The sequence below is a fragment of the Microtus oregoni genome, unplaced genomic scaffold (genome assembly GCF_018167655.1).
Source record: "Microtus oregoni isolate MIOR12 unplaced genomic scaffold, Mior012 000003F_ref0000135, whole genome shotgun sequence".
NCBI classification, from domain to species: Eukaryota; Metazoa; Chordata; class Mammalia; order Rodentia; family Cricetidae; genus Microtus; species Microtus oregoni.
The window spans coordinates 21,126,387-21,153,592 of NW_024543062.1; the positions used below are offsets into that span (position 1 = coordinate 21,126,387).

Here is a 27,206-nt window from a genome sequence, read left to right on the forward strand (position 1 = left end):
GGAAAGGAGCCTGAGGTCTTAACCACCCCTGCAAAGGCATACGGAAGTGACCAGGGGACCCTCCTCCCTCTCCTCCCACCCATGACTTTTAGATGGCATCTTGATATATAGCCCAGGCTATCCTTGAACTATTATTATTTCTTGAACTCTTTATTTCTTGTTTTTCACTTCTATTTTTATTTGATGTGTATGAGTGTCTTGCCTGCGTGGATGTCTATGCACCCTGTGTGTGCAGTGTGCCTTCTGTGGTCAGAAGAGTGTGTTGTACCCCTGAAACTGGAGTTACAGATGGTTGTAAGCTACCATGCGGGTGCTTGAATTTAAACCTGCCCCCCCCCCCCCAAAAAAAAAAAGAGCAACAAGTGCTCTTACTTGCTGAACCATCTCCAGCAGCACCAACACCCTAGGCTGGCCTTGAACTCACAGTAATCCTTCTGCATTAATCTACCTGCTGTGACGCCCCCATGCCTGGCTTAGGCCTCAATCACCTCCTCCTAGTGCCAAACTGGGAGTGGGTCCTTGAAGCATGGTTTTTGTAGGCATTCAAGTTTCAAGAGTTAGGAGTGAGGGGGCTGGAGAGATGGCTCAGTGGTTCAGAGGACTGGCTACTCTTCTACAGGTTGTGAGTTCAATTCCCAGCAACCACATGGTGGGTCACAATCATCTGTAATGAGATCTGGCGCCCTCTTCTGACATGTCAGCATACATGGAGGCAGAATGTTGTATACATAATAAACAAATCTTTAAAAAAAAAGAGTTAGGAGTGAGAACCCAGGTCTCTAACTGGGTATGTAGTCTTATATTAGATTATATCTCCTTATATCTCCTGGTGAGTCTTGGTAGCAGGAACTCCATCACTGCTGCTGTGAACTTTGCAATTGTGTGTGTGTGTGTGTGTGTGTGTGTGTGTGTGTAAGAGAAAAAGACTGACTAGTTTTCACTGCGGACTTTTGTAGGTTAAATGTTCAACGTATGAATATCCCATTGAGGCAAACAAACATTGGTTTATTTTCAAATTTAATCAAGTCTTATTCATGGGCTTTTGTATTTGTGGAATTTGTTATCAACTTGTCTACAGCCTGCAAAGCAATATTTACAGGGCTCACCTGGTACTTTGCAGAACACATGGACAGCATGGAGGACCGTGCTCAGGCCCACTGATGTCTTGTAGGGTTTTATCTCTCAAATGAAAGCCAGTGTCTGTATTGTTTAAGTTGCCACGAGCACAGCACTGCAATGCTGTCGCTGTTTTGGAGCACAGGTTGTGACGTGCAGAGAAAATAAGTGTCAGATGAGCTTCCTTCGGGCCCTGGATTCAGTGGTAATGAGTCAACCATATATATTAACCGAGAGGCCTTTAAACAAAAGTACACTTAAACAGAGTTTAAATATATTGATTAATTGATTGAGTGGGAAAGATGTGATCAGAGGTTGGAAGGTACTTAGCCCCGTTTCTCCCCTGGGAATTTTGGTGGTTCTTGATCAGTTTTCTTCCTCCTGTTTGTTGGACAGTGAGCAGGTGACTTGCACTGTACAGGCCATCAGATGTAGAAAAGCAGCTTTATTCTTTGTCTTCTTGAAGTCTGTAGGTTGTAGCAGACACAAATGAATATTCGCTTAGCCAGTCGGGTTAGTGCCATGTGCTGTGGGTAATGTGGGTAATGGTGGGAGGAACTGGTGTTGACTGGGGGGGTACCTGGAAATGAGAGGCTTGTGTCTGAGGGTGACTGTGACATAGGTGGGTCTGGGGGAGCTAATGAATATTGGAGGTCATGGAGAAGATTTAGATTGGATGCTGAAAGTCTGAGGGAATCCGTGAAAGGGTTCTCTTTGGGGAGGCAGAGGCAGGTGGATCTCTGTGAGTTTGAGGCCAGTCTGGTCTACAAGAGTGAGTTCCAGGACAGGCTCCAAAGCTACAGAGAAACCCTGTCTCGGAAAAACAAAAAAACAAAAAAAGAAAGAAAAAAAGAAAGGGTTCTCTTTGGAGGGATGGGTTTTGTGAATTGGAATGAAATATATGTTGCACGAAAGTTTACATCCTGGGCGTGGGTAGATGGCTCAGTTGGTAAAGTGCTTGTCATGCAACCATGGGGACCTGAGTTTCCATCATCACTGCCAGTTCAAGAGGGGGAGATGCAGCTCATACCTGTATTCCCAGCACTGGCTAGGCCGAGACAGGCAGATTCCTGGGGTTTGTGGTCTAGCCCATTCAACCAGATCAGTGAGCTTCTGGTTCAGTAAGAGACCCTGTCTCAAAAAAACACTAACAGGTGAAGGACAAGTGAGGCTGTCCTCCGGCTTGTGCACGCTATGTACATGCGTGCGCACACACACACAGACATGTTGTCATTTCCGTTTTCTGTGTGTGCCGGGGAATGACCCCAGGGCTCTGTGCCTGACAAGCATGGACACTCTCCTTTAAGTTTGCAGTTGGCAGTAAGTGCACTCACAGTGTTGTCCCTCCGTGACCACCGTCTACCTCTGTGACATGTCGTCCTCATAGATAGAAACCCTGCACTGTGACAGCTTCCCTGCCACTCCTCCTCACTCAGGCTTGAGTTGGGGTGTCAGAGCTGCACTCGGGAGGCAGAGCTTTGTGGGTTCGAGATCAGCCTGGTTTGCAGAGCGAGTTCTAGAACATTCAGGGCTACCCAGAGAAACCCTGTCTCAAAAAAAAAAAAGAAGAAGAAGAAGAAGAAGAAGAAGAAGAAGAAGAAGAAGAAGAAGAAGTTGGGGCACCAGGAAGCAAGCTGGTAGGTGGGAGGGTGTGGATAAAAGCCTAACCATGTCAGTTAAAAGGCCAGGCTGTAGCTGTATTTTTCTTCTTCCCTTCCCTCCCCTCCCCTCCCCTCCCCTCCCTCCCTCCCTCCTTCCCTCCTTCCATCCTTCCTTCCCTTCCTTCCTTCCTTCCTTCCTTCCTTCCTTCTTTTGGTGTGGGGGAGGGCTTTCCAAGACAAGGTTTCTCTCTGTGTAGCCCTAATTGTCCTGGAACTCACTCTGTAGACCAGGCTGGCCTCAAATTCACAGAGATTCGCCTGCCTCTCGAGTGCTGGGGTTAAAGCTGTGCCTCCACTACACCTCATCACAGGTCTGTTTTCAAGGTCAAAGCCCCCTGGATGATGAGGAGCTGGTGTTGTTGGGGCAGAGCAGTGTCAGAGGCGACTGTCAGGAATTCTATTCACCAAGGCAGGAAGACTTCGGGTCCATGCCTTGCTTCTCCCTGGAAGCTGGACCACAGTGGTTTCCAGCATCCTGAACTTGACTTGGCCCTTTGCATCCATCCAGTCACAGTTTCTCTGCACTCCAATCTGTCTCACTCAACTTTCTCCATTCCACTCTCTTGTTAGTTCACCAGGGCCACAGTAACAGACTACCATGGGCTCTGGCTTAAATAACAGCAATTCAGTATCATTTCTGGAGGCCTGGGGCACCGCCAGTAGCTCGCTGGTCTGGGAAGCTCTCATTGGTTTCATCTTCATCCCATTTCAGTGGAACCATGTCCCTCCATGCTTTCCACGTTCTTGCCTACCTCCATCTTTGGCGCTTTCCCATATACAAATCTCTGCAGTTCACCCCGCTTAACTCCCCCCTTCAGCAGAGGGCTTGCTGAGCTGAATGTCCCCTGGTCATACTCCCAGCCTTTCTAGATCACCGGAGGGCTCCCCTGTCCTCAGGTTTGTTACTAGGCTCAGTGAGTTGAAAGCATCCATAGGAAATGGGAAGGTTTTGGAACACCAAGCTAGGGATATTCATTTTCCCAGCTTTCTCCTTGTGGGATCATAGTTGTTGACTGACTGTAGCCCATGAAGGCTACACTGTCTACTACAGTCCTTTTGAACTCCTGTCTGGTAACCGTTCCATTCATGTTTATCCTACCAAGGTCATGATGGACAGTCTACATTTTTGTATGACTAGCTGGTTTGTGTTGAGACAGCATCTCACTCGGTAGTGTAGGCTGAACTTGCTATGTGGCTGGGCTAGCCTCAGACTTACAGCAGGCCTCTGCTTCCATTAGCCTTTCGACACAGGGATTATTTTATTAGTTTTCTCTTCGTCTATTATTTGATTTTTTTTTTTTTTTTTGAGATTGGGTCTCTCTACATAACCCTAGTTGCCCTAGAACACACTGTGTAGACCAGGCTAGCCGCAAACTCACAAGGACCTGCCTACCTCTGCCTCCCAAGCACTGACATTAGTGGAATTCATCACTGTGTCTGATTCATCCGTTTTGTATCTGGTGAATCCATGTTTTTCCCCAGGTACCAAAAGCCTGGGAAGTAATTGTTGAATGAAAGAACTCAATAGCAAAAGTTCCAGAAATGTCTAAAGATACAGTTTTAACCATGTATTTTCATCTCTTTGCTCTCTTTGCCCTGCTCCCAGATGCTTGAGTTTTATGGTGACCTAAGGGACTTCTGTCTCGTGCTTTCGTGTCTCAGTCCTGGTGTGTTGCTAAAAGAACACTATTTGAAGGGAAGGAAGAGGGCTCCAAGGCTCTCTTGTCTCCTTTGTCCCTCAGATTGAGCAATCCTTCATCATCCTCAGCCTGGGGAGATCTTGCCACGCTGGCATTTGTCAGCATTTATTTGTGTCCTTTAGAAACGTGTTATTGGTGTTATGGTAAAAATAAAACACAGCAGATCCCCGAGTGGCCCATGGGTCCCAGGCAGGGAGCCACGTGGCGGGTAAGAGATAGAGAGGATTGGCACGCCATGCAGACTGAGGTTGGGTATTTATTTAGTGAGTTATCGAAGAGAAGGGGAAAGGGGAGAGGGAGGGAGAAGGGGGATGAAGGGAGAGGGGAGAGAGGAGCCATGGCGGCAGCTACCTCTTAAGGAAAGAGACAGAAAGGAAGGACTCAGGCTGGAAGCAGAAGGAAGATCTGCTTGCCTCAGCAAACAGGGGAGGGGACAGAGAGGGAGCGGGCAGGGCTTGTCTCTTAAAGGGACAGGACAGACCATTACAGTTAGGACCATAAGACAGCACTAAGCTGAAATAACCTGCAATTAAAGTTTGTAGCCAAGGTTTTCCCTCTGAGCCAGGCTGTGTTAATAGCGCTGAACACGCTCTTGGAAAGCAGTTGATATTAAGGGCTGGTGCCTTTGGTGAAGGCATTAGAAAGTCTGGCAGGCACTAAGTGATCTTTTGTCCATTGCTGCTGTTCTATTTCCAGAACAATGACCAATCTTTGACACTTCTGTCATCAGATGCCATCATATATTGCCAGTGAGTTTTCCTTCCCATCTCCCCTCCCTCCTCCTCTGCCCTCTTCCTTCTCTTCTTTTTCTTCTGCCTTTCTAATTTGTCATTGTTAGGAATGTTTAGCTATACAACACCTTTGCCTTTAGATAACTCATCCTCCCAGTTTAGAAAACCGAGGAAAAAACTCGGCAAGATGGGATTAAAACAGGTAAAATTTATTTGATTCTTTTTTAAATAAAGACTTGCACTTTCTTTTTTATTAATTTATTTTTTTATTTCATGTGCAGTGGTGTTTTGCCTGCATATAGTTGTCAGATCCCCTGAAACAGGAGTTACAGACAGTTATGAGCTTCCATATCAGTGCTGGGAACTGAACCCTGGTCCTCTGAAAGAGCAGTCAGTGCTCTTACTAAGCCATCTCCTTAGCCCAATTTATTTGATTCTTGTTGCTGAGTTGGATGCTGAGTGTTTCTGATTGGGGTGAGGGAACCCTGAGTTGCATGCATGGAAAGTTGGTGAGGGTTGGACACAAGAGTGTAGCCAGCAAATCCAAATAGTAAGTGGGAAGCCCAGGAGGTTCAGAGCAATGAAGTGAGTCTCTGTTTAAAAAAAAGAAAAGAAAAGAAAGAAGCTTACTGTGTATCATAAACTGTCCCCTGTCTAACTTCCAAATGCTGGAATCAAAATCCTGTGCCACCATTAACTTACTGACTAGGTCATTTCATTTAAGATTAGTCCAACTTTCCTTTTTAGGCAGAATTCCACAGGGTGTATCTATACCACATTTTTATTTTTTGTGTGTGTATTTTTGTTAAATTTTTTTTAAAGATTTATTTATTATGTACACAGTGTTCAGCCTCCATGTATGCTTGAAGGCCAGAAGAGGGCGCCAGGTCTCATTACAGATGGTTGTGAGCCACCACGTGGGTTGCTGGGAATTGAACTCAGGACCTTCAGAAGAGCAGTTGGTGCTCTTAACCACTGAGCCATCTTCAGCCCCCTGTTAAATTTTTTTTCCCATGATATTTATTGAGCTCTACATTTTTCTGTTCCCCTCCTTGCCTCTCCCCTCCCCTTTTCAATCCTCCCCCAAGGTCCCCATGCTTCCAATTTACTCAGGAGATCTTGTCTTTTTCTACTTCCCATATAGATTAGATCTATGTAAGTCTCTCTTGGGGTCCTCATTGTTGTTTAAATTCTCTGGGACTGTGGTTTGTAGGCTGGCTTTCTTTGCTTTATGTTTAAAGACCACCTATAAGTGAATACATGTGATAATTGTCTTTCTGTGTCTGGGTTACCTCACTCAAAATAATGTTTTCTAGTTCCATCCATTTTCCTGCAAAATTCAAGCTGTTGTTATTTTTTTCTGCTGTGTAGTACTCCATTGCGTAAATGTACCACATTTTTAAAAAATATTTATTTTATTTATTTATTTATTATGTATACAATATTCTGTCTGCGTGTATGCCTGAAGGCCAGAAGAGGGCACCAGGCAGATGGTTGTGAGCCACCATGTGGTTGCTGGGAATTGAACTCAGGACCTTTGGAAGAGCCATCTCTCCAGCCCCCACATTTTTTTTTTTTTTTATCCATTCTTCGGTCAAGGGGCATTTAGGTTGTTTCCAGGTTCTGGCTATGACAAAGAAAGCTGCTATGAACATGGTTGAGCACATGTCCTTGTGGCACGATTGAGCATCCTTTGGATATATACCTAAAAGTGTATACCACATTTTTATACACAACATTTTGCTTACCTATTTGTCAAAGGACACTTGTCTTTCTTTTACCATTATAGTTTTTTGTTTTGTTTTGTTTTTAAATATTTATTTATTTATTATGTATACAGTATTCTGTCTGTGTGTATGCCTGAAGGCAAGAAGAGGGCACCAGACCTCATTACAGATGGTTGTGAGCCACCATGTGGTTGCTGGGAATTGAACTCAGGACCTTTGGAAGAGCAGGCAATGTTCTTAACCACTGAGCCATCTCTCCAGCCCTTGTTTTGTTTTTTGAGACAGGGTTTTTCTGTAGCTTTGGTTCCTGTCCTGGAACTAGCTCTTATAGACCAGGCTGGCCTTGAACTCACAAAGATCCACTTATTTCTGCCTCTGGGAGTGCTGGGATTAAAGGTGTGCACCACCACCATACTTTTTTAGAAGATTGTGTGTGTGTGTGTGTGTGTGTGTGTGTGTGTATTTCAAATTATTTATTCATTTTTAATGTGTATGACTTGTGTCTGCATGTGTTATGGGTATCCAAGGAGGTCAGAAGAGGGCCTCTGATCCCCTAGGACTAGGGTTAAAGACAGTTGTAAGCCAACATGTGGTGCTATAAACCTAAATGTCTTTTACAGGCCAATAAGATGATTCAGTGGGCGGGGTGGTGGTGGTGCACGCCTTTAACCCCAGTACTTGAGACAGGCCGATCTGTGAGTTCCTAGGCCAGCCTGGTTTATAGAGCTAGTTCCAGGACAGGCTCCAAAACTACACAGAGAAACCCTGTCTTGAAAAACAAAAAACAAACAAAATGGTTCAGTGGTTATAGGCACCTGCTGCCAAGACTGACCCCTTGGGTGTCCTCTGTGAGACCTGTATGGTAGGAGGGTACTGACCGCCCACTGTCCTCTCATCTTCACACTGTGGCATACTTGTACCTACATACAGGCACAATAAATCAATTTAATGCCAATTACACGATCCACTCTTTATCTTAGAACAAACTTGTTGACATTACCATCGTCACTTTGAATCATCTCGATTATCATATTCTGTCTCCATCAAAATGGTACGGGGCGGGGGGGGGGGGGGGGGGGAACTCATGGTAAACAGCAGTTCTGGGTTGCAAAAGAGGATTTGTTCCTGCACTTGTCTTTACGTCTTTGTCCACTGGCTCAGTCACTGTTAAAGTACTTTGTTGGCTCATGTACCTGTAATCTCCTATGTAGGAGGCTGAGACAGGAGGATTGCTATGAATCCCAGGCTGGCCTGATTACAGTGGTAAAGCCCTGTCTCATAAGCTTGGCTGGGAGGGGGGAGATCAAAAGCCCAGTGTATTGGTACACTACACGCCAACTTTAATCTCAACCATGGGGCAATGGCAGAAGGATTTCTAAGTACCAGGATAGCCAGGGCTACATAGTGATTGTTATGCTAAGCCTGATAGAGGGTCCCCCATAGAGTCTGCACTCATATGTAAAAGCAAAGAGCCTTTATTCAAGCTTAAGCTTGGATTCTCCAACTGCTCAGACAACCTTGGTTGAGAGTAGAAAGTGCCCAGCCCAGTTGGGATAGGACTTTTTATCATAGTGGAGATTGAGGACCCTGATTGGCTGACGTTTATTTGTCTAGGGGTCTTAGTAAAATATGTAAATCCTGGACTCAGGAATGTCTGGAGATTTATCTAATCTTATCTAATGGTTGGAATGTCAGGTACTTCCCTTTAGATGCTGGCCCTTCCTGGGTGGTGTCAGTTTAACAGGTTTTCCTGGAACCAGGTGCCTCCTGCCAGGGTTGCTATGTGACCTGGACCCCACAGTGAGAACCCTTTTTAAAAGAAAGGAAAGAAAGCCCGGCCGGTGGTGGCGCACGCCTTTAATCCCAGCACTTGGGAGGCAGAGGCTGGTGGATCTCTGAGTTCCGAGGCCATCCTGGTCTTTAGAGTTAGTTCCAGGACAGCCAGGACTACAGAGAAATCCCGTCTCGAAAAACAAACAAAAATCACAAACATTCTTGACTACTGTAGCCCAGTTAATGCTGGCATTCTGCATTCTATGCCTGTAGAGTCCCTCCCTCAGTTTTAACTGGGGCGGGGGTTCGAGTTGAGTATGTACACTCACTCTGTTGAGATCAAATCACAGTAGATAGAATACTCTGCTAACTTCCGCCTCCAGCCCCTAGGAAAACCTGCTTCTCTGATCCAAATTGCATGAACTTATATTTAATATTCATGGGGCTTGGTAGGGAGATAAATGACTCTTCAGCGTGCAAGAATCTGAGGCAGGAGGGTTTAAGTGCTTAAGTTCAGGGCTAGTGAGGTGGCTCAGTAGGTAAAGATGACTGACTGCCTTCAAGCTGGGTCTTTAATCCCAGCACTCGGGAGGCAGAGGCAGGCCGATTCCCCAGTTGAAGGCTAACCTTCAACTTTTCCAAACCCTGTTTCCAAAAAAAAAAAAAAAACCAAAAAAACAACAACAACAACAACAAAAAAAAAAAACGAAAACTAAACAAAGTGGGGGGTGTCGGCCTTCAAGCCTACAGCCTGAATTTGATCCCCGTGCCTCAGTTCCACCCTGTAGAACCTTACCCCCACAGTCTGCCCTATTACCTCCTCCAGGGATGCACAGTTGAAGGTCCATGACCCCATACCACACATTAGTAAAATGTAACAAAAATTTCAAAGAGAGCAAGTGTAAGATCAGCCTGAACTAAGTAGCAAGTTCCAGGGCACCCTGAGCTATAGAGTGAAACCCTGTTTCTAAAAGGAAGAAAAAAAAGTAGGCCTGGAGGTGGTGGCGCACGCCTTTAATCCCAGCACTCGGGAGGCAGGTGGATCTCTGGGAGTTCGAGGCCAGCCTGGTCTACAAGAGCTAGTTCCAGGACAGGCACCAAAGCTACAGAGAAACCCTGTCTCGAAAAACCAAATAAATAAATAAAAAAAAATAAAAGTAAAAAAAATAAAAAATAAAATAAAAGGAAGAAAAGTAACTTTAAATTTCCTATATGTGTTTTGCCTGCCTGTATGTTGGTGTACAGTGTGCATTCCTGATGCCTGTGGAGGCCGGAAGAGGAGCATTGGATCCCCTGGAATAATCCCCATTACAGGCGCTTTTGAGAGATGCCATATGGGTTCTGGGAAGTGGACTCATGTGTTTCATAAGGGCAGCCAGTGTTCTTTTTGTTTTGTTTGTTTTTTGAGACAGGGTTTTTCTGTGTATCTTTGTCTCTCCTGGAACTTGCTTTGTAGATCAGGCTGACCTCGAACTCCCAGGGATTCACCTGCCTCAACCCAGCACTTGGGATTAAAGGTGTGTGTGAGCCACTACATCTGGCTCACCTAGTGCCCTTAACCACTGAACCATCTCTCCAGCCCCCAAAAGTGACTTTTAAAGTCAGGACCAGTTTTTTGATTGGGATAGATGATGGGAAACCATCTCTTAGGTGCTAGTCATCCATTAAATTAAATTAATTGTTTAAACATCTTTTTACATAGTCTCAAATCTTTCAGTACATGTAAACATTTATAGGTTGCTTTTGTTAAAGAGGCACACTTAGGAAAGGAACCTTCATTTAAAAGAAAGCTCAGCCGGGCAGTGGTGGCGCACGTCTTTAATCCCAGCACTCGGGAGGCAGAGGCAGGCGGATCTCTGGGAGTTCGAGGCCAGCCTGGTCTACAAGAGCTAGTTCCAGGACAGGAACCAAAAGCTACGGAGAAACCCTGTCTCGAAAAATCAAAAAAAAAAAGAAAGCTCAGTCTATTGAGAGAGCATACCCATATGATAAATATATGTGGTTTTTAAATGTTATGGAATGTGTCTTAAAAAGCAATTACGTACCATTAGTAATTTCTTTTTTTCTTTTTCTTTTTTCTTTTTTCTTTTTTTTTTTTTTTTTTTTTTGGTTTTTGAGACAGGGTTTCTCTCTGTAGCTTTGGTGCCTGTCCTGGAACTAGCTCTTGTGACCAGGCTGGCCTCGAACTCCCAGAGATCCGCCTGCCTCTGCCTCCCGAGTGCTGGGATTAAAGGCATATGCCACCACCGCCTGGCCCATTAGTAATTTCTTTAACTGGAATTACTGCAGCCTTGATTTGTCAAAATGATGATCTTCTAACCAGTTTTGCCAGGTAATCCTAGACTCCTATTTGGTATGTGACAAGATTCGTAAATGTCTTTTATTCCCCTTAAATATTAAGAATGACTCTCAGATACTTTTTGCTAGGCAGGCATGGTGCTACAAGCTTGTAATTCTGGTACTGGGATAGCTCAGGCAAGAGGATCATTTGAGGCTAGCCTAGGTAACATAGCAAACCATTTTGCTTTTACCACTTAGCGAGGCAAGGATTATTGCGGAGAGGCAAATAGTATAAAAAATAGTAAAACGAGTGAAGCATACGTTCTTCATTGCTGCTGGACATTAATGCCATCGTGCATCGGGATGACCCCTGAGGACAAGCTCTGTCTTTTCTGTTTGTCCTACCAGGCATGTGCACAGTGGTGTTCATTGGCTTAGGAGGCTATCAGCAACTCAGTGCAATTGGCCCCCCCAAAGACTCCGTACTCTTTTCCTGTACTGGGTTTGTGAAAAATATTCCTAAGCTTTAGCTGTGGCCTTTGGGATATGGACATAAAGAAAGGGGCCTTACACCGGGGAGGACTGTTTCTCCCTTAGATGTAACCAGAGTCCTGGTGAAAGGTGGATACATCCCCGGTCTCACTTCCCTCTGCCCATCTCCAGAAGTGGGCAAGTTGAGGATGAGAATGGAAATGGGGCTCGCAGTATGGCGAGTGTCTGAATACTTAGTTAGCGGGAGTGAGACCCTGGGTTCTATCTTGGAGAATAATGACCATGTAACGAAAGAGGGGCACTTTGGGTTGTTTATTTATTTATTGCTGTTTGCTCCTTTAATTCATTAGTAAACAAACCCATTGATATTAGTTGAAGTTGAGGTTGGAGAGATGGCTCAGCGGTTACGAGCACTGGCTACTGTTCCAGAGGTCCTGAGTTCAATTCCCAGCACCCACATGGAGGCTCATGACCATCTACAATGGAATCTGATGCCTTCTTCTGGCACACAGGTGCACGTGCAGAGCACTCATAAATAAAATTTTAAAAAATTTAAAAAATATTAGTTGAAGTTGTAAGTAAGTCATGGAGCCTTAAGACTGTATAAAAGGAAGCGGGGAGGGCTGAAGAGATGGCTCAGTGGTTAAGAGCGCTGACTGCTCTTCCAGACGACCCACGTTTAATTCCCAGCACCCACGTAGCAGCTCACAACTGTCTATAACTCTAGTTCCAGGGGACCTGACATCCTCACACAGACATACATGCAGCCAAAACACCAATGCACATAAAATAAATAAAAATAAACAAGTTATTTTAAAAAAGGAAGCAAGGACTGTTAAAGAAAACCCTGTCTTGGAAAACCAAAATGAATGAATGAATGAGAGATGAGACTTCGGTTTATAGGTGCTGGGAGTAGATGGAAAGACATAAGACTGGACCAGAGTACAGCTCCTTCATAGAGTGTGTGCTTAGCTATTGTGCACGAACCAAGCCACATAAAATACAGTAAAATGACAGACTGGGCCCGTAAGAAGAGCACTGTGCACTTAAAGCTCTGTGATCTCAGAAATGTCTACGTGCAGGATTGCTGGACTGAGCCGTGTGAGAACGGTGCAGGTGACATCCCATCACTATCCCTGTGTTTGTTACTGTTGTGTCTTGGGACAGGATCGCATGTAACCCAGGCTGGCCTGGAACTCTCTAGATAGCTTCTATGGCCCCAGATGCTCTCAGTCCTTCTTCCTCAGCCTCCCAGGTGATGGGGCTGTTGGTATAAATTACCATCTTCTCCTTCCACCGTTTACTATTTTAATTATTTTTTAAAAGTTTCTAATTTCTTTTTATTTGAGACAAGTCTCACTATATATCTCTGGCTGGCCTAAAAACCAGGCTGATATAAAACTCACAGAAATCCACCTGCCTCTGCCTGCAGTGCTAGGATTAAAAGAATGATCAACAGTGCCCAGTTGATACGTACTTTTAATTTTCAATACGAGCTCTTGTTAATTTGTTCAGGTTTTTCTTGAAGGTAGCCAAGGCTGACCTTGAGTTTGTTATCCTCCTGACTCAGCCTCCCAAGTGGCTGGGATTCTTGGCATACATCACCAAGCTCAATTTAAATTGATATATTCTACACACACATTTCCGTAGCTTGCTCTATAAAGAACAGTTACAAATCTTAGATGTGCAGGCCCTGCCTTTGCATTGTATTCTAGGTTGTAGGTATATTGTCATTCATCTATGGCCGCCTCCACTTTTGATGTTTCTTCTTCTCTTTTTATTTTAGCACATTGCCTTTTCCCCACCCCAGGATGAGTCTAAATCTGGGCAGACCCAGGGAACATTCCTGAGGTCTCAAGATCTGATTAGTACCAATAGGATGATAGGATATTCAGTGACACCCAAAGAGAAAGAGAGAAAAGGAGTGGCTCCTATGACCTTGGAGGACTTGGCATCCAGGTGTTTTTTTTCTTTCTTTCTTTTTTTTTCCCCCCTCATGACATGGTGAAAGCTCTGGCTCCTCCTGACTCAGGGCAAGCATCAAATGGCTGAATGGGATCAGCTTTGAGAACTTTTGAAGACCAGATCTGGCTATGTAGAGCAAGGAGAGTGTTCAGTTCTTCAAAGTCAAGTAAGGAACGGCCAAAGCTCAGTGGAAGCAATACAGTTTAAGACAGCAATTCTGCTGGGTAAGGGATGTCATCATGTCTACAGTCTACAGTCTGGAACCCTATCAACACAGAGCAGATGTTGGATTATTGCACCAGTTAGTGAAAGGAAGCTTGGTTGAGAGAGATAGAAGCCCTTGAACTACCAAGAGAGGCTCTCCTGAGAGGCTTGGATTGTGGCTGGCAGGTCCTTCTGTTTAGAAGCTAGCCCAGCCCAGGAATTACTTGATTTTGGTCTCCCCTGGTAAGATCAGACATCAGGATGGCTTTGTTGACTACACCTGCCCTCCTTAGTTTTGCATGTAACCTCAGAGTTCACAATTTATAAAAATCTAGCAGGATTGGGTTGCATTGATGACCCTGGAATTCTTGAACTTTAGAGGCTGAGGTAGCAGGATTGTTGTGAGTTTGAGACCAACCTGGGCTAAGTTGCAAGTGCTTGTGCAAGCCAAGAAAAGGACTTCATCTCACAACAAAACAAAAAAAGAGTGTTCTTTTCTCAGCATATCAGGTGGACCATGACAAACCAGTCTTTTTGTTTGTGTCTGAGACAGGACCTTACTATGTAGTCCTGACTGGGCTGGCCTCAAACTCACAAGAGTTCCTCCTCTGCCTTCTGAGTGTTAAACTGAAAGACATGGCCACCAAAACTGGAAATGAAAACCAGTTTGTTGTGACTTTTGCATCTTCTTCCTTGGCCCAGGATCAAGTTGGAATGAAATCCTTTCTCTTCCTAGCAGAATCTCACCTCAGCTTCTTTAGCTACGCCTTGGGGCACAACTTGTGGGACAGTGAACAGTGCCTATTCTGTGGCCTTAAATGAGATCTTAGCACGCTCAGCCCAGCGCTCGCGTGGGGACTTTCTCCAGACAATCTTAGTTTAGATAAGGGATTCTCCAACCCTCATTCAGCTCCCATGTACTCCCCTGCCAAGGCCCCTTCAGGCTCTGAACCAGTGTGATGAAAGGAATGATTTTGGTGTTCCCTGCAGCTCTGTGGTCAGCCCCCTTTCCTTTCTCTTTGTTGACCATGGTTAGAGAACTCTGTCGTTTTACTGAGAGTCCTCATAGGAAATCAACCCGAAGACAGTTCTATTAAATGGACTTAACAGAGACCTGTGAGGAGGGGGGGGGGGGTCCCATTGCTAGGCTACTCCTGATGTATTATGCAGTTTGGATGTCTCTGACCTTGCAGGTATGACCAGTGGCAGAGAAGGTTGGGCCTGTGCATCCTGGACAAGCACACTGTGGCACTCAAGTGCTCCTCAGACCTATAGTTACCATCCTTCCCCCGAACCCTTCTAATTTCTTTACCCAGCTTCTTCCTGGGTGGAGCATTTCCTAAGAGCTCATACATGGGCAGCTTTGTGGGTGGAGGGAAGTGTGCATGGGGGGGGGTCACTTTTTGCATTTTTTTGTAACCTTGGACTGTGAAAAATACAAAACGGAAGAGGAAACTAAGTGAAGATGTGTTCACTAAAGAGCAAGTCAGCTGGGAGTTTTTCCGTAGTGTCGGTGGTGTATGAATTTCAGAGACTATTGAAATCCCTAGAGTGAAAATGACATCCCACTTATCCTGCTGACTCCGCTAGGAGCCTCGTGAGTTTTAATTTATAAGGTCTTCACCACACATCCTGCCTTCATGGACAGCCCAGGCCATAACAAGCTTGCCTGTCCCTCCTGTGGATATTCTGGCCTAGATGAGAGTAAGCAGTTGGATGCCCATGACATGTTGGTTATCTGACTTTGCTGTTATTGGATATTCTTGAGAAAGCCTCTCAGTAAATCCTTCCTGTTATATAGATGGGGCGACAGCAAGTCCAGGTGTCCGTAGTGCCATCTTGAATGGGTGTGTGGCGTGTGCATCACACTATCCGGCTAAGTTATCCTCTGTGCTGGTTTGTGTTCCAGTAATTTTGGTGTCTGTAATAACATTGGTCATCTGATCTAAAAGTCACTAACGGATCTTTCAGGGGAAGGGTTGTTGACATAAGTGCCGGTAGACTTTCTGTTGGAATAAGATTTCCTGCCGTGTTGGACGAATCCTTCACCGGCCAATCTTCCTGGCCAGTCTCGTCGGATTACTGAGCTCTGAGAACTGCAATAGCACCTGTAACCTCTCTGAGGTCAGGTTCCTGGCACTGGAGTGGTGCTTCCCTCCAAGAGGCTGGCGTGCCCACCTCAGGGCCGATTCTGGGGCATTTTCTCTGACAGCTCTTAGGCGGCCGGAGCCTGCACCACCTCAAATTTGACGCTAACTTTCAACCTGAAAAGGCAAACGGAAGAGCAGAGAGGACAGTGTCTAGGCTGCGGCTCCTCCAGCGACCAGGGAGCTGGCCCCAGCTCTACCCGAGCCCGGCAGGCCTGCGGGCTCTGAGTAGGGGGCCTCTGCGACTCGCGGGCATCAGATCCCGATCTCCCAGCGAGCTCGGGCAGATCTGCTGCAGGAGACCTGGGGACCCGTGCCTGGCGTCGCACGTAGGGCGGGCCCCAGGGGCCGGTGCACCCGGTGCACCGGGACTCAGAGACACCCCTGCGGACCACACAAAAGACCCCACCCCAGGCCGGCTGTGCATTTCCTGTGGTAGCGGCGGCGGAGGCGCCCTGAGAGCCACCTCTGTGCTTCCCGCAGCGCACGGATCCGGCCGGGCGGGGCGCTGGGCACGCCCCCACGCAGCCCGAGTCCCCGCGCTACGCGCCCCGCGGCAGCCCTCCGCGGGCCCGCCCCCGTGTCACCACAGGCCGGGCTCCCTTTGTGTGCGGGCCGAGCGCCGCGGCCGCGCCATTGGCCCGCCCGCCCGGGGGGCCAGCCCCTTCCTGGCTCGCCTCATGCATATGCATGAGCACCGGCCCCGCCCCGCCCCCTCCCGCGCGGGCGTGCGAGGCGCGCGGCGGCTGTGGCTCCCTCGCCGCGCGGGAGCCCGAGCGCTAGCCAGGGCGAGCCGAGCCTGCTCCCTGCGGGCGGCGGCGGCGCTCCAGCCATGTCAGCGCGCTCGAGTCTGGGCCCACCATGAGCCATGGCCATGTCCGTGAGCGCCGAGGACGACGACTATGAATCGGAGCCCGACCAGGTCGGCGGCCCGGGGTGGGGCTGAGGGAGGGACCCGCGGCGCGACCCGGCGAGCTCCTGCCTGACGCGCTGAGGCGGCTGAGGCGGCCGCGACGCCGCGCTGAGGAGAAAGTTTGGCGGCCGCGGCCGGTGGGCCCGGGGCGGGCGCGGGCAGGGGGCGTGTGCGGCGGGACGCGGCGCCGCGGACAATGTGGGCCTGCGGGCCTGGCCGTCGGGTGGCGCGGGCCCGGGCCCCGCGGGTGAGTTGCGGGGCGCGCCGCGCCCTCCTCGGCTCGGCAACCCGCGGCCCACGCGTTTGCGGGGCTCCGCGGGCCCCGCGGCGCCGGCGCCCCGCCACCTCCCGCGGTCGAAGTTGCACCGGGACCGGCGTCCTCGGGGCCGGAGGACGCCCGCGGCCCGTGGGCCGACGGCCCGAGCTTTTGTCTGGTCGCCGCGCGCTCGCCCGCCGTGGGCAGCCGAGACAGGAAGGGGTGCGAGCCGTGGCAGGCGCGGGCCATCCGGAACCCGGCGGGCGAGAGCTCTCGGCCTCGGCGGCCGGCCGCGCAGCAGCCCCTCTCCCCGAGCGGAGGGAGCGGGGAGAATTGTGCGTGGAAAACAAAGCTCGGGGCGTGTTGACCGCGAAGATTCGCCCCAAGGCTCGCGTTGAGCATAGCGGGGAAGAAAGTTGAAGTGCTGCTGCTCTTAGCCCGAGCCCAGAGCCGCCGTGCGAACGAGATAGCGTCTGCTGCAGCCCGGCCGCCAGGTAGACACGTCCACGGACGCGGGACCGGGTGGGTCACCTTATCCTGCGGGCTCCGCGGGCCCCGGGGAGCCAGGTGCCTGTTTCTAGCGCTGCTCGCCTCTCCTCGGTGAGGTGAGGATGTTCAAGCGAACACACCGGACCCCCCCCCCACACACACACACACCCGGAGGAAGTAAGCAGAAGGGCTCCCTTGAGTCGCCGCGAGCCTGCCGGTCCGCAGTTTCCTTTACCAGGGCTCAGTGTTGGGTTTCCTGGTCCTGCTGCCCGCTCCTCGGCGTGCCCACCCTCCGGATGAACCCAGGCACCCTCGAGAGGGTTGGGTCTGGAGGTCTGGCCCGCCTGCCCCTCGGGCAGCGCTCCCTGCGTGTGGAAAGCTCTCAGGATCATGGTCCATCATCCCTGCCTCTACTCATGGTTCAATTCAGGTCTGCCAAGAGTTTACGGTTACCATGGCATCAGAACATCATAGTATCCGATGGTGTCTTAGCAGCTTTGGGCCATCTGGGTTGGGTTCCTGTTAGCTGCTGTGTCCCAGGGTCCTTGACAGGATAAGAAGTCTCCGAGCGTTTGTGTTTGCTTCGGTTCCTGGGACAGCGGCTCGCCACCTTATTGTTGCAGTGCTGTCCAGGGCGGCCCCTAACTTGGAGCAGTTCTACTGCCTCGGCCTCCCGAGTTCTGAGTCAGCACAGCCAGCTTGTCTCTGGGCTGAAGAGCACATTTTGAGGCGCTGCCCTTTCTGGGGGAGACTGCTGTTAGGAAGGGGCCTAGTCTTGTAGCCAGGTAGTGTTTCCTCTTTGCATGGGCCAAGCTGGGGACAGCCCTTCTGGAGCAGTTAGCAAGAGAAGCTCTCTGCGGGCTTCCATTAGTGCAGGATTTCCCCTTTCATATTTACTAGGCAGACAACATTCTAAGCCGAGGCTTCCAGCAGCCGTGGTTTTCTCACAGTCCTTGCAGAGTTGCTGTCAGCCCAGACACTGTGCATTTTGCAGGTACTTCAGGCTGTGGCTCAGTCCACTTTGCCCTCCTTACCATCACATTTTTTCATCACTTTTGTCCCCGCTGGGATTTTTTTTGTTTGTTTGTTTTGTTTTGTTTTTTCGAGACAGGGCTTCTCTGTGGCTTTGGAGCCTGTCCTGGAACTAGCTCTGTAGACCAGGCTGGTCTCGAACTCACAGAGATCCGCCTGCCTCTGCCTCCCGAGTGCTGGGATTAAAGGCGTGCGCCACCACCACCCAGCTAATTTTTGTTTGTTTAATTTTGGTTTTTCAAACAGGGTTTCCTCTGTGTAGCCCTGGCTGGCTTGGAACTTGCTCTGTAGACCAGCCTGGCCTTGAACTTAAAGAGATCTGCCTACCTCTGCCTCCCAAGTGCTGGGAGTCCAGGTGTATGCCACTACTACCCGGCTTCAAAGTTTTTTTGTTTTTTGTTTTTTGCATCAGCATCTCCTCTTAATATATCCCAGGTTCTTGAATTTTTTATTCTCCTGCTTAAGTCTCCTGAGTACTGATATTATGCCAGTAAACTTGGCATTATAGTTTTTTTTTTTTTTTTTCGAAATAGGGTTTCTCTGTGGCTTTGGAGCCTGTCCTGGAACTAGCTCTGTAGAGCAGTCTGGTCTCGAACTCACGGAGATCCGCCTGCTTCTGCCTCTGCCTCCCGAGTGCTGGGATTAAAGGCGTGCGCCACCACCGCCCGGCCGCATTATAGTTTCTTAAGATGAAATTTTTTTTTTAAATTGTTTATTGTGTGTGCATGCATGTTTGTATATGCATATGTTCATATGCCATGATATTCTTGGGTGTGTGTGTAGAGTTCAGAGGACAAACTGGGATTTTTTTTTCCTAGGGATTAAGCCCAGGTCACTAGGCTTAGCAAGCACCTTCACTCATCGAGCCATCTTGCTAACCCTTAAATAGTGAAATTTCAGTCTTTTTCTGTTTTTCTCTTCGACTCTCTGCCTCCCCTTCCCACCTTTTTTTCTTGTCCTCCAATTCTACTGGTAGCCAGGAATGCCCTTGAGGTTCCTCTCAGTTCACCTCCCAAATGTTTGTTTGTGTATTTTTTTTTTTTGTTTGGTTTTTCGAGACAGGGTTTCTCTGTGGCTTTGGAGCCTGTCCTGGAACTAGCTCTGTAGACCAGGCTGGTCTCGAACTCACAGGGATCCGCCTGCCTCTGCCTCCCGAGTGCTGGGATTAAAGGCGTGCGCCACCATCGCCCGGCTTGTGTATTTTTCCAGACAGAGTTTCTCCTTAGCTTTTGGTTCCTGTCCTGGAACTAGCTCTTGTAGACCAGGCTGGCCTCTGCCTCCCTAGTGCTGGGATTAAAGGCGTGCGCCACCACCGCCCGGCCCAAATGTTTAATTTATAGGAGTGGGCTACTACACCATACCCAGCTCATAGTGAAATCGCAAGGCAGGTCCCTGAACCTATCTGAAGATGTATGGGAAAATTTGGCAACTTTGTGATTAGGTTTGTTTTTCTAGGGAAAGTTCTTAGCTTCCTTGGGTTCTCCAGAGGTCCCTCCATCCCCTGGGTGTTTTTATCTTCTTACCCTCAGTACATAAACAAACCCAGAACCTTCCTTAACGCCTGCAGGTATGATGTGTTCCAGGACTCACAACACTGGTCATACCTATTTGTGTGTGTGTGGAGGGGATGCATGTCCATTATGCTTGAGGAATTTGATGTCAGCTTGGCTGTGTTGTACAGGGGGATAACGTTGGTGGGAAGCTTAGACCTGTCCTCCTAACCTAGCTTTGGGAATTGAACTTAGATTCTTGGACTTAGTGGGCAGGTTCTCTACCATTGAGCTACCCAGTCTTCCCTTAGTTCCAGGACAGGCTCCAAAACCACAGAGAAACACTGTCTCGAAAAACCAAAAAAAAAAAATATATATATATATATATATATGTCTGTTCTGTGTGTACATACATATATGGCCATACTTTCCATGTGCAAGGAGTGGGTTCTATTGGGATCAAACTAAGAATATCAGGCATGGTGGCAGGTGTCTTCAGCCACTAAGCCATCTTGGCCACTTCCTCTACTTTTTAAATCCTTTTTTTTTTTTGGTTTATTTAGTGTTCTGCCTCGATGTAACTTGAATGCCAGGAGAGGGAGCCAGATCTATCTCATTATAGATGGTTGTGAGCCACAATGTGGTTGCTGAGAATTGAACTCAGGACCTCTGGAAGAGCAGCCAGTGCTCTTAACCTCTGAGCCATCTCTCCAGCTCCTTCCTCTACTTTTATTTCACTTTTCTTTATTACTCCTTTTTCCTTTCTTTTTTCTTTTCTTTTTTTTCTTTTTTCTTTTCCTTTCCAAACAGGTTTTTTCTGTGTAACAGTCCTAGCTGTCCTGGAACTCCCTCTGTAAACCAGGCTGGCCTCAGAATTCAGAGATCGCCAGCCTCTGCCTCCTGAGTGCTGGGATTAAAGGCGGGTACCACCACTGAACAGTTTACTGTTTTCTTTTTACTTTTTGAGACAATCTCACTGAGTTTCTCAGGTTGGCCTTCAACTTACTCTGTTTGATCTTCCTACCTCAGCCTTCCAAGTAGCTGTGAGCCCACTAGACCTGTAAAGCTGTCTTAATTGTAGAAACATTTAGCTACATTTTATTGTGTCTTCTGACTTGACTACCTTTTTTTTTTCACCCCCTCCTTCAAGGCAGGGTTTCTCTCTGTAACTCTGGCTGTCTTGGAACTTATTGTAAACTCAGATCAGCTTACCTCTGCCTCCTGTATGCAGGTCAAAGGTGTGCGCCACTACTGCCCATTAAAAATTTTTTTCTAGGGGCTGGAGAGATGGCTCAGCGGTTAAGAGCATTGCCTGCTCTTCCAAAGGTCATGAGTTCAATTCCCAGCAACCACATGGTGGCTCACAACCATCTGTAATGAGGTTTGGTCTCTTCTTGCAGACACACACACAGACAGAATATTGTATGCATAATAAATAAATATTTAAAAAAAATTTTTTTTCTAAAGTGCATTGGTGTTTTGCCTGCATGTATGTCTTTATGAGGGTGTCAGGTGCCCTGGAACTGGAGTTATAGACAGTTGTGAACTGCCATGTAGGTACTGGAAATTGAATCCAGGTCCATCTTCCCACTGTAGAAACTCTTGACCATTTGTTTCTTGAGACTTCCCTGGCTCTTGATGAGAGCAACTTTCTCCTGCTTTTCCTGTCATCCTGGCATTCCTGGAGGGATCAGTCTTGGTTGGGGTCACTTTAATATTTTCAGTTTTAGGATTGCTATCAAAGACTTTTCCTTCTGGCTGCCCTCTCAACCTCACCATCCCTGATGCAATCCCTGGTACAACTTTAGCCCTTACATGATGTTGGTTCCTGATGTGTATCTTTGCTTTGGTTTGTTCCCTAGGTCTTGCAAATTGTTTCCTCCACTTCTTTGACTTCCTTGCTCTGCCTGTTGCTCAGGCCAGACAGAAATTCACCCTGCCTGCACTCCTATATTCTACCCATTACCAGGATCCGGAATTGTCCCCTGCTGTTATCATGTGCTGATTTTGTTCATACCCTCAAATTTTGTCTTGCTTACTGCCCATGAAATCTCATTCCCTATATTATTGCCAGAGCACAGTCCTGCTGCCCCTGTGTGTGAAGTCCCATAAGTACAGGGTGTGTTTCCTAACTGTGGCCTAGGAGGCCTTGCAGATTAGGTTCCTTCTACCTCGGAGCTCCTTTCCAGAAGTTTTGCTGAGCTTTTTGTAGTTCTTGGATGTATCATGTATTTTCACATCTCTTTTTTTCCTTCCTTCTGCCTACACTGTCCACTCCCTAACCCCATCCTCAGCACTGTCCTGTGGAGTCCTCTTCTCCCTCTACTGCCGTTGGAATCACGTTTGCTTTGGTCTGGGTTGGTCTTTCCGACCTGCCTTTTCTGGAAGATGAGGCATCTCTTCTGGGTTTGCATACCAGAATCTAGGCTTTAGAGCTACTTCCTAGGCTCATAGCTTAGTTTTCTCATTTATCGGCACTATGACAGTGGGCAGGTTACTTAACTGCACTGTCTAGAGTTTGCTTATTTGTAAATGGACACAATTCCTACTTTATAATAAGCTATTGATACAAATATATTAAAAAGTGACTAGCACTTGAGAGTTAGCTTTTGTAGTATCATCATGTTAATTTACGTGGTTTCTGTATTTCTCCTTCCAGACTGTAATGTCTTTACGAGTAGGCTACACAGCTTACTCATCTCAGTAGTCCCAGAGTTTAGCATTGAATCTGGTTCATAATTTACAGCCAGAAAACACTTGGGTGGGTGGATGAGTGGGTGAATATGTGAATGAGGGGGTTAATGAATGAATCCCCAGAGCACATGGCAGACTCTTAATGCTAGTGATGCTGAGCATCTTGTCCTTGTTTGTTGGTCATTTGTGTGTTTTGTATTTTTTAAGAGATAGCTATTAGCCGGGCGGTGGTGGCGCACGCCTTTAATCCCAGCACTCGGGAGGCAGAGGCAGGCGGATCTCTGTGAGTTCGAGACCAGCCTGGTCTACAAGAGCTAGTTCCAGGACAGGCTCCAAAACCACAGAGAAACCCTGTCTCGAAAAACCAAAAAAAAAAAAAAAGATAGCTATTAAAATTGTTTTACCTGCACATGTGTCTGTTCACTGTGTACATTCAATGCCCATAGAGGCCAGAAGAGGGCATCAAATTCCCTGGAACTAGAGTTACAGGTGATTAAGTCACTTGTGGGTACAGAGAATTGAACCCAACTCCTGGAAGAGCAGGCAGTGCTCTTAACCACTGAGTTACCTCTCTAGTTCTCTTTTGGCCCAGATTTAAGTTGACATTTTTGTCTTTTTATCATTGAGTTGTTAAGAATTCTTTATTCTATATCCTAGCCACTCCCCCCCCCCTTTTTAAATATTTATTCATTATTTATACAATATTCTGTGTGTATGTCTGCAGGCCAGAAGAGGGCATCAGACCTCATTACAGATGGTTGTGAGCCACCATGTGGTTGCTGGAAATTGAACTCAGGACCTTTGGAAGAGCAGGCAATGCTCTTAACCACTGAGCCATCTCTCCAGCCCCCCCCCCCCCTTTTGTTTTTGGCTTTTTCTCTGTAACTTTGGAGTCTGTCCTGGAACTAGCTCTTGTAGATCAGGCTGGCCTCAGATTCACAGAGATCTGCCTGCCTCTGCCTCCCGAGTGCTGGGATTAAAGGCGTGTGTCACCACCGCCCGGCTGTCTTCATTCTTTTGCTTGTGGATTTCCACTTTTTTCAGCATAATTTGTTGAAAAAAAAATTCTTTTCCCCAACTGAATTTTTTTTGGTACCCTTGTTGAAAACCATTTGGTTAAAAAAAAATTCATTTCTAGACCCTTAGTTCTTTCCCATAATCTCTAGTTCTTATGCCAGCATTGCACCTTATTGACTGCCCTTTTGTAATAAGTTTTGGAACCACAAACTCCAAAACCTTCCACTTTATGTTGTTTCTTCCTACTTCTTTTTTTTTTTTTTTTTTTTGGTTCTGAGGATCAAACTCGAGTCTTCTGCATGCTAAGCATACAGCTGAGTTCTTAGCTTTGACTTTCATCATTTTTAAAAAAAACATTTGTGTGTATGTGTGTCACATAGATGTGCGATTAGTGAGATTCTACCCATAAACTTTCTGGAAGATGAACCTGGTAGATCGGAGATACTCATTAAATATTTAGAATAACATAACATTTCCTTTATGGTCGTGGTGGGACACCTTTAATCCCAACACTCAAGAGGAAGAGGCAGGCATATTGCTACAAGTTTGAGGCCTGCCAGGGCTGCATAGTGAGACCTTTCCTTTTAAGGGAGATGCTTTTGAATTGGTCTTGGGGAAAGAACCCTTTAAAGTATATATATATATATATATATATATATTAGAACATATATATACATATATATAAAGAACCCTTTAAAGTATATATATAATGAATAAAGTATATATATATATACTTTAAAGGGTTCTTTATATATATATGTATGTATATATATATATATATATATATATATGTTCTAGTTTTTATAACCTTTTGTTTGATTGATTGGTTGGTTGGTTGGTTTAGAGACAGAGTTTCTTTGTGTAGCCTTGGCTGTCCTGGAACTAGCTCTGTAGACCAGGTTAGCCTTGAACTCATGGAGATCCTGCTTATCCTCCCAGGAGTGCTGGGACTGGACTAAAAGTTCGCACCACTACCACCCAGCTATAAATGCTCCCCCTTTTTTTCTCTTTTAATGAATTAAAAATGTGGGTCTTGGGCTGATTACATCAACAAGTAGAGCTGGGAATATAGTTCAGTTTCTAGAGTGCTTACCTAGCATGCACTGAGCCCTAGGCTCCATCCCCAGCCCTGCATACGCCAGAGATGGTGGTACATGCCTGTAATCTCAGCACTCAAGAGGTGAAGGCAAGAGGATCAGGGGTTTAAAGTCACCCTTGGCTGCCTGATAATTAGGGCCAGCCTGGGAATTTAAATAAAAAGACTAGTAAATGATCTTGAAGCTGGCATGCTCCATGTGGTGGAATAAAGGATAATGTGGAGTTTAGAGCTGGTGTTGGAAGCTTTGGGGACTACACAGAGGATAATGAGAAAAGCTTCATGGCAAAATGAGGTGACTTTGGCTAATTCATCTTCCTTTTTTGTCTTCACACTTGTCTAGAATCTGTTCCTGTGGGGGTTTTCTGCTTGGTTCTTCAGAGTTCTAGTTGGATGTTTTGTTTGTTCCTCTTTCTTTTGAGACAGTGCCTCTCTGTATGACCCTGTCTCGGGACTTTCTTTGTAGATTAGGCTAGACTTACTAGAGTGCTGAGGTGAAAGGTATGCACCACTGTGCCTAGATCTAGTTGGCTTTTTAGTTGGGTTTTGTTGTTGTTGTTTTGGTTTGGTTTGGTTTGGTTTGATTTTTCAAGACAAACTTTCTCTGTTTAGCAGTCCTGGCTGTCTGGAACTCGCTCCGTAGGCTAGGCTGTCCTCACTCTCTGAGATCCACCTGCCTCTGCCTCCTGAGTGCGAAGATTAAAGGTGTGCACCACCACAACGGGTATAGTTGGTTTCCTTTTAACATGCCAGCTGGTAACCATAGCCAAGGCCTTTCTCTAGCTAGATTTACAGAGAGGTCCTGGGAAACAATTTCTTTGAAGGTTTCTGTCATTTGCTCTGTCATTTTCCAGTATGTCTCTGCTAGTTAGGTCTAGGTCGGTTCACTTTGTTGAGGTAGGAAATAATGCTTTGGAAAGTAAGGGAACGTAAGCTCCTCTGGCCTTTGGCATTCAACATAACTTTGGACTGAATTTCTTTAGTTTTGTTTTCATAAAAGAGACCAGTCTATAGAATTTCCTGTAACAAAATAAGCCCTCCTCCTTGGTTTTTCCCTTGGAGTTGGATGGCGTGCTACCCCTCTCTATACTTAACCAGAGGCTCCCAGTGACTCGTGCCACTGCCATGTTTGTCAGAGTTTGATGAGTGAGCTGTGAGGACACTGGCCCCTGGTAGAAGGTAGGTACAGTGTGTTGTAAGGAGAAGACTTCCTCTGGGCTCTACTTTTGACAGCATTGCTGGTTTTTAGGTAGCTCTCTTGTTGCTGTTTGGGCAGTTGCTGAGTTTTCAGAACTCAGGCCCATAGTCTGTGTGTGCCATTCTCAAATTCACAAACTCTTGGACTCTGGTTGTGATATACTTACTTGATTGCAGACCTAACTTGCCTTGACATATGCTGTATAAAGGCTGTTGTGTTCCATTAAAGATAGTAGAACTGGTCTTAAGTGTGTTTGGGGGAAGCCCAAACTCACTTCAAGAAAAAGGAGGGTCTGTGGAAGCCTCTACTACTTGAAGGAAGAGTGACTAGTGGGTGGGTAGCCCTCTAGACTGTGTCCTGCTCATCCTTGTTCCTCCTATCATAGGGGAGATGAGGGTGCATGGGCCAGAAACCCTGTGAGAGCAAATTGGTGTTGAGCAGATAAGAGTGGGAGTGTCACAGGCCTTTTCTCTTAGCGATTGAGCCTGTAGAGGCGTGACAACTAACTTGAATGTTACAGACGGCTAGGAAAGTATGCTTGAGAGAAGATCGTAACTGATGATGTGGCGTTGTTCAAGGAGAAAGGTAGACTTCTTTTCTTTCTAATGTGGGCGGGCACCCTAGAAAGCCCCTGAAGTCAGAGGTCCCTGGAAGCTAGCAAGCTTCACAGTAACGACTCTGCAGGCCTGTGGATTAGGATTATTAGCAAACTATCAAAGTTTACTGAGAATAAGCAGTTGCCTAAAAAGTGACTTTAAACATTAGGTGGCAGTTAAGCTAGTGCCCTCCCTAGCAGAGGGACTAAACTTGTCCCAGTAAACTCATGCTCCAAAAGGTTCTAATGCTGTGACCCTTTAATACAGTTCCTCATGTTGTGGTGGCCCCCAACCATAAAATTATTTTTGTAGCTACTTCATAACTAATTTTGTTACTGTTATGGATCATAATGTAAAGATCTGTATTTTCTGATGATCTTAGGCAACCCTTGTAAAAGGGTTGTTCGGCCCCCAGGTTAGAACCACTGCTTTAGACAGTACTCTCTCTTCCATGATGTCCTTCCTGTCTCAGAGCCTTGGTGCACAGTGGCCCCAGTAGTTGTCATCCCCCCCCCCCCCTTTGGAGACAGGGTTTCTCTGTAGCTTTGGAGCCTGTCCTGGAACTAGCTCTGGCCTGTCCTGGACCAGGCTGGCCTTGAACTCAGAGAGATCTGCCTGTCTCTGCCCCC

The 27,206-nt window shown here is 46.9% G+C and overlaps 1 protein-coding gene across 10 annotated transcripts in view; it reads left to right on the forward strand.

The window, feature by feature from the left end:
* Window positions 1–27,206, forward strand: part of Kdm2b (lysine demethylase 2B) — a 129,917-nt gene that overhangs the window by 82,617 nt on the left and 20,094 nt on the right. For 3 of the 10 annotated variants that reach the window (XM_041648083.1, XM_041648084.1, XM_041648085.1), the window contains exon 1: window positions 16,500–16,718. The exons of the other annotated variants lie outside the window; for them this stretch is intronic. In XM_041648083.1, the coding sequence (XP_041504017.1) occupies window positions 16,665–16,718 (54 nt within the window). In that variant the 5' untranslated portion in view covers window positions 16,500–16,664. Of the gene's footprint in view, window positions 1–16,499; window positions 16,719–27,206 lie in introns of those variants that run through there. 10 annotated transcript variants of the gene reach the window in all.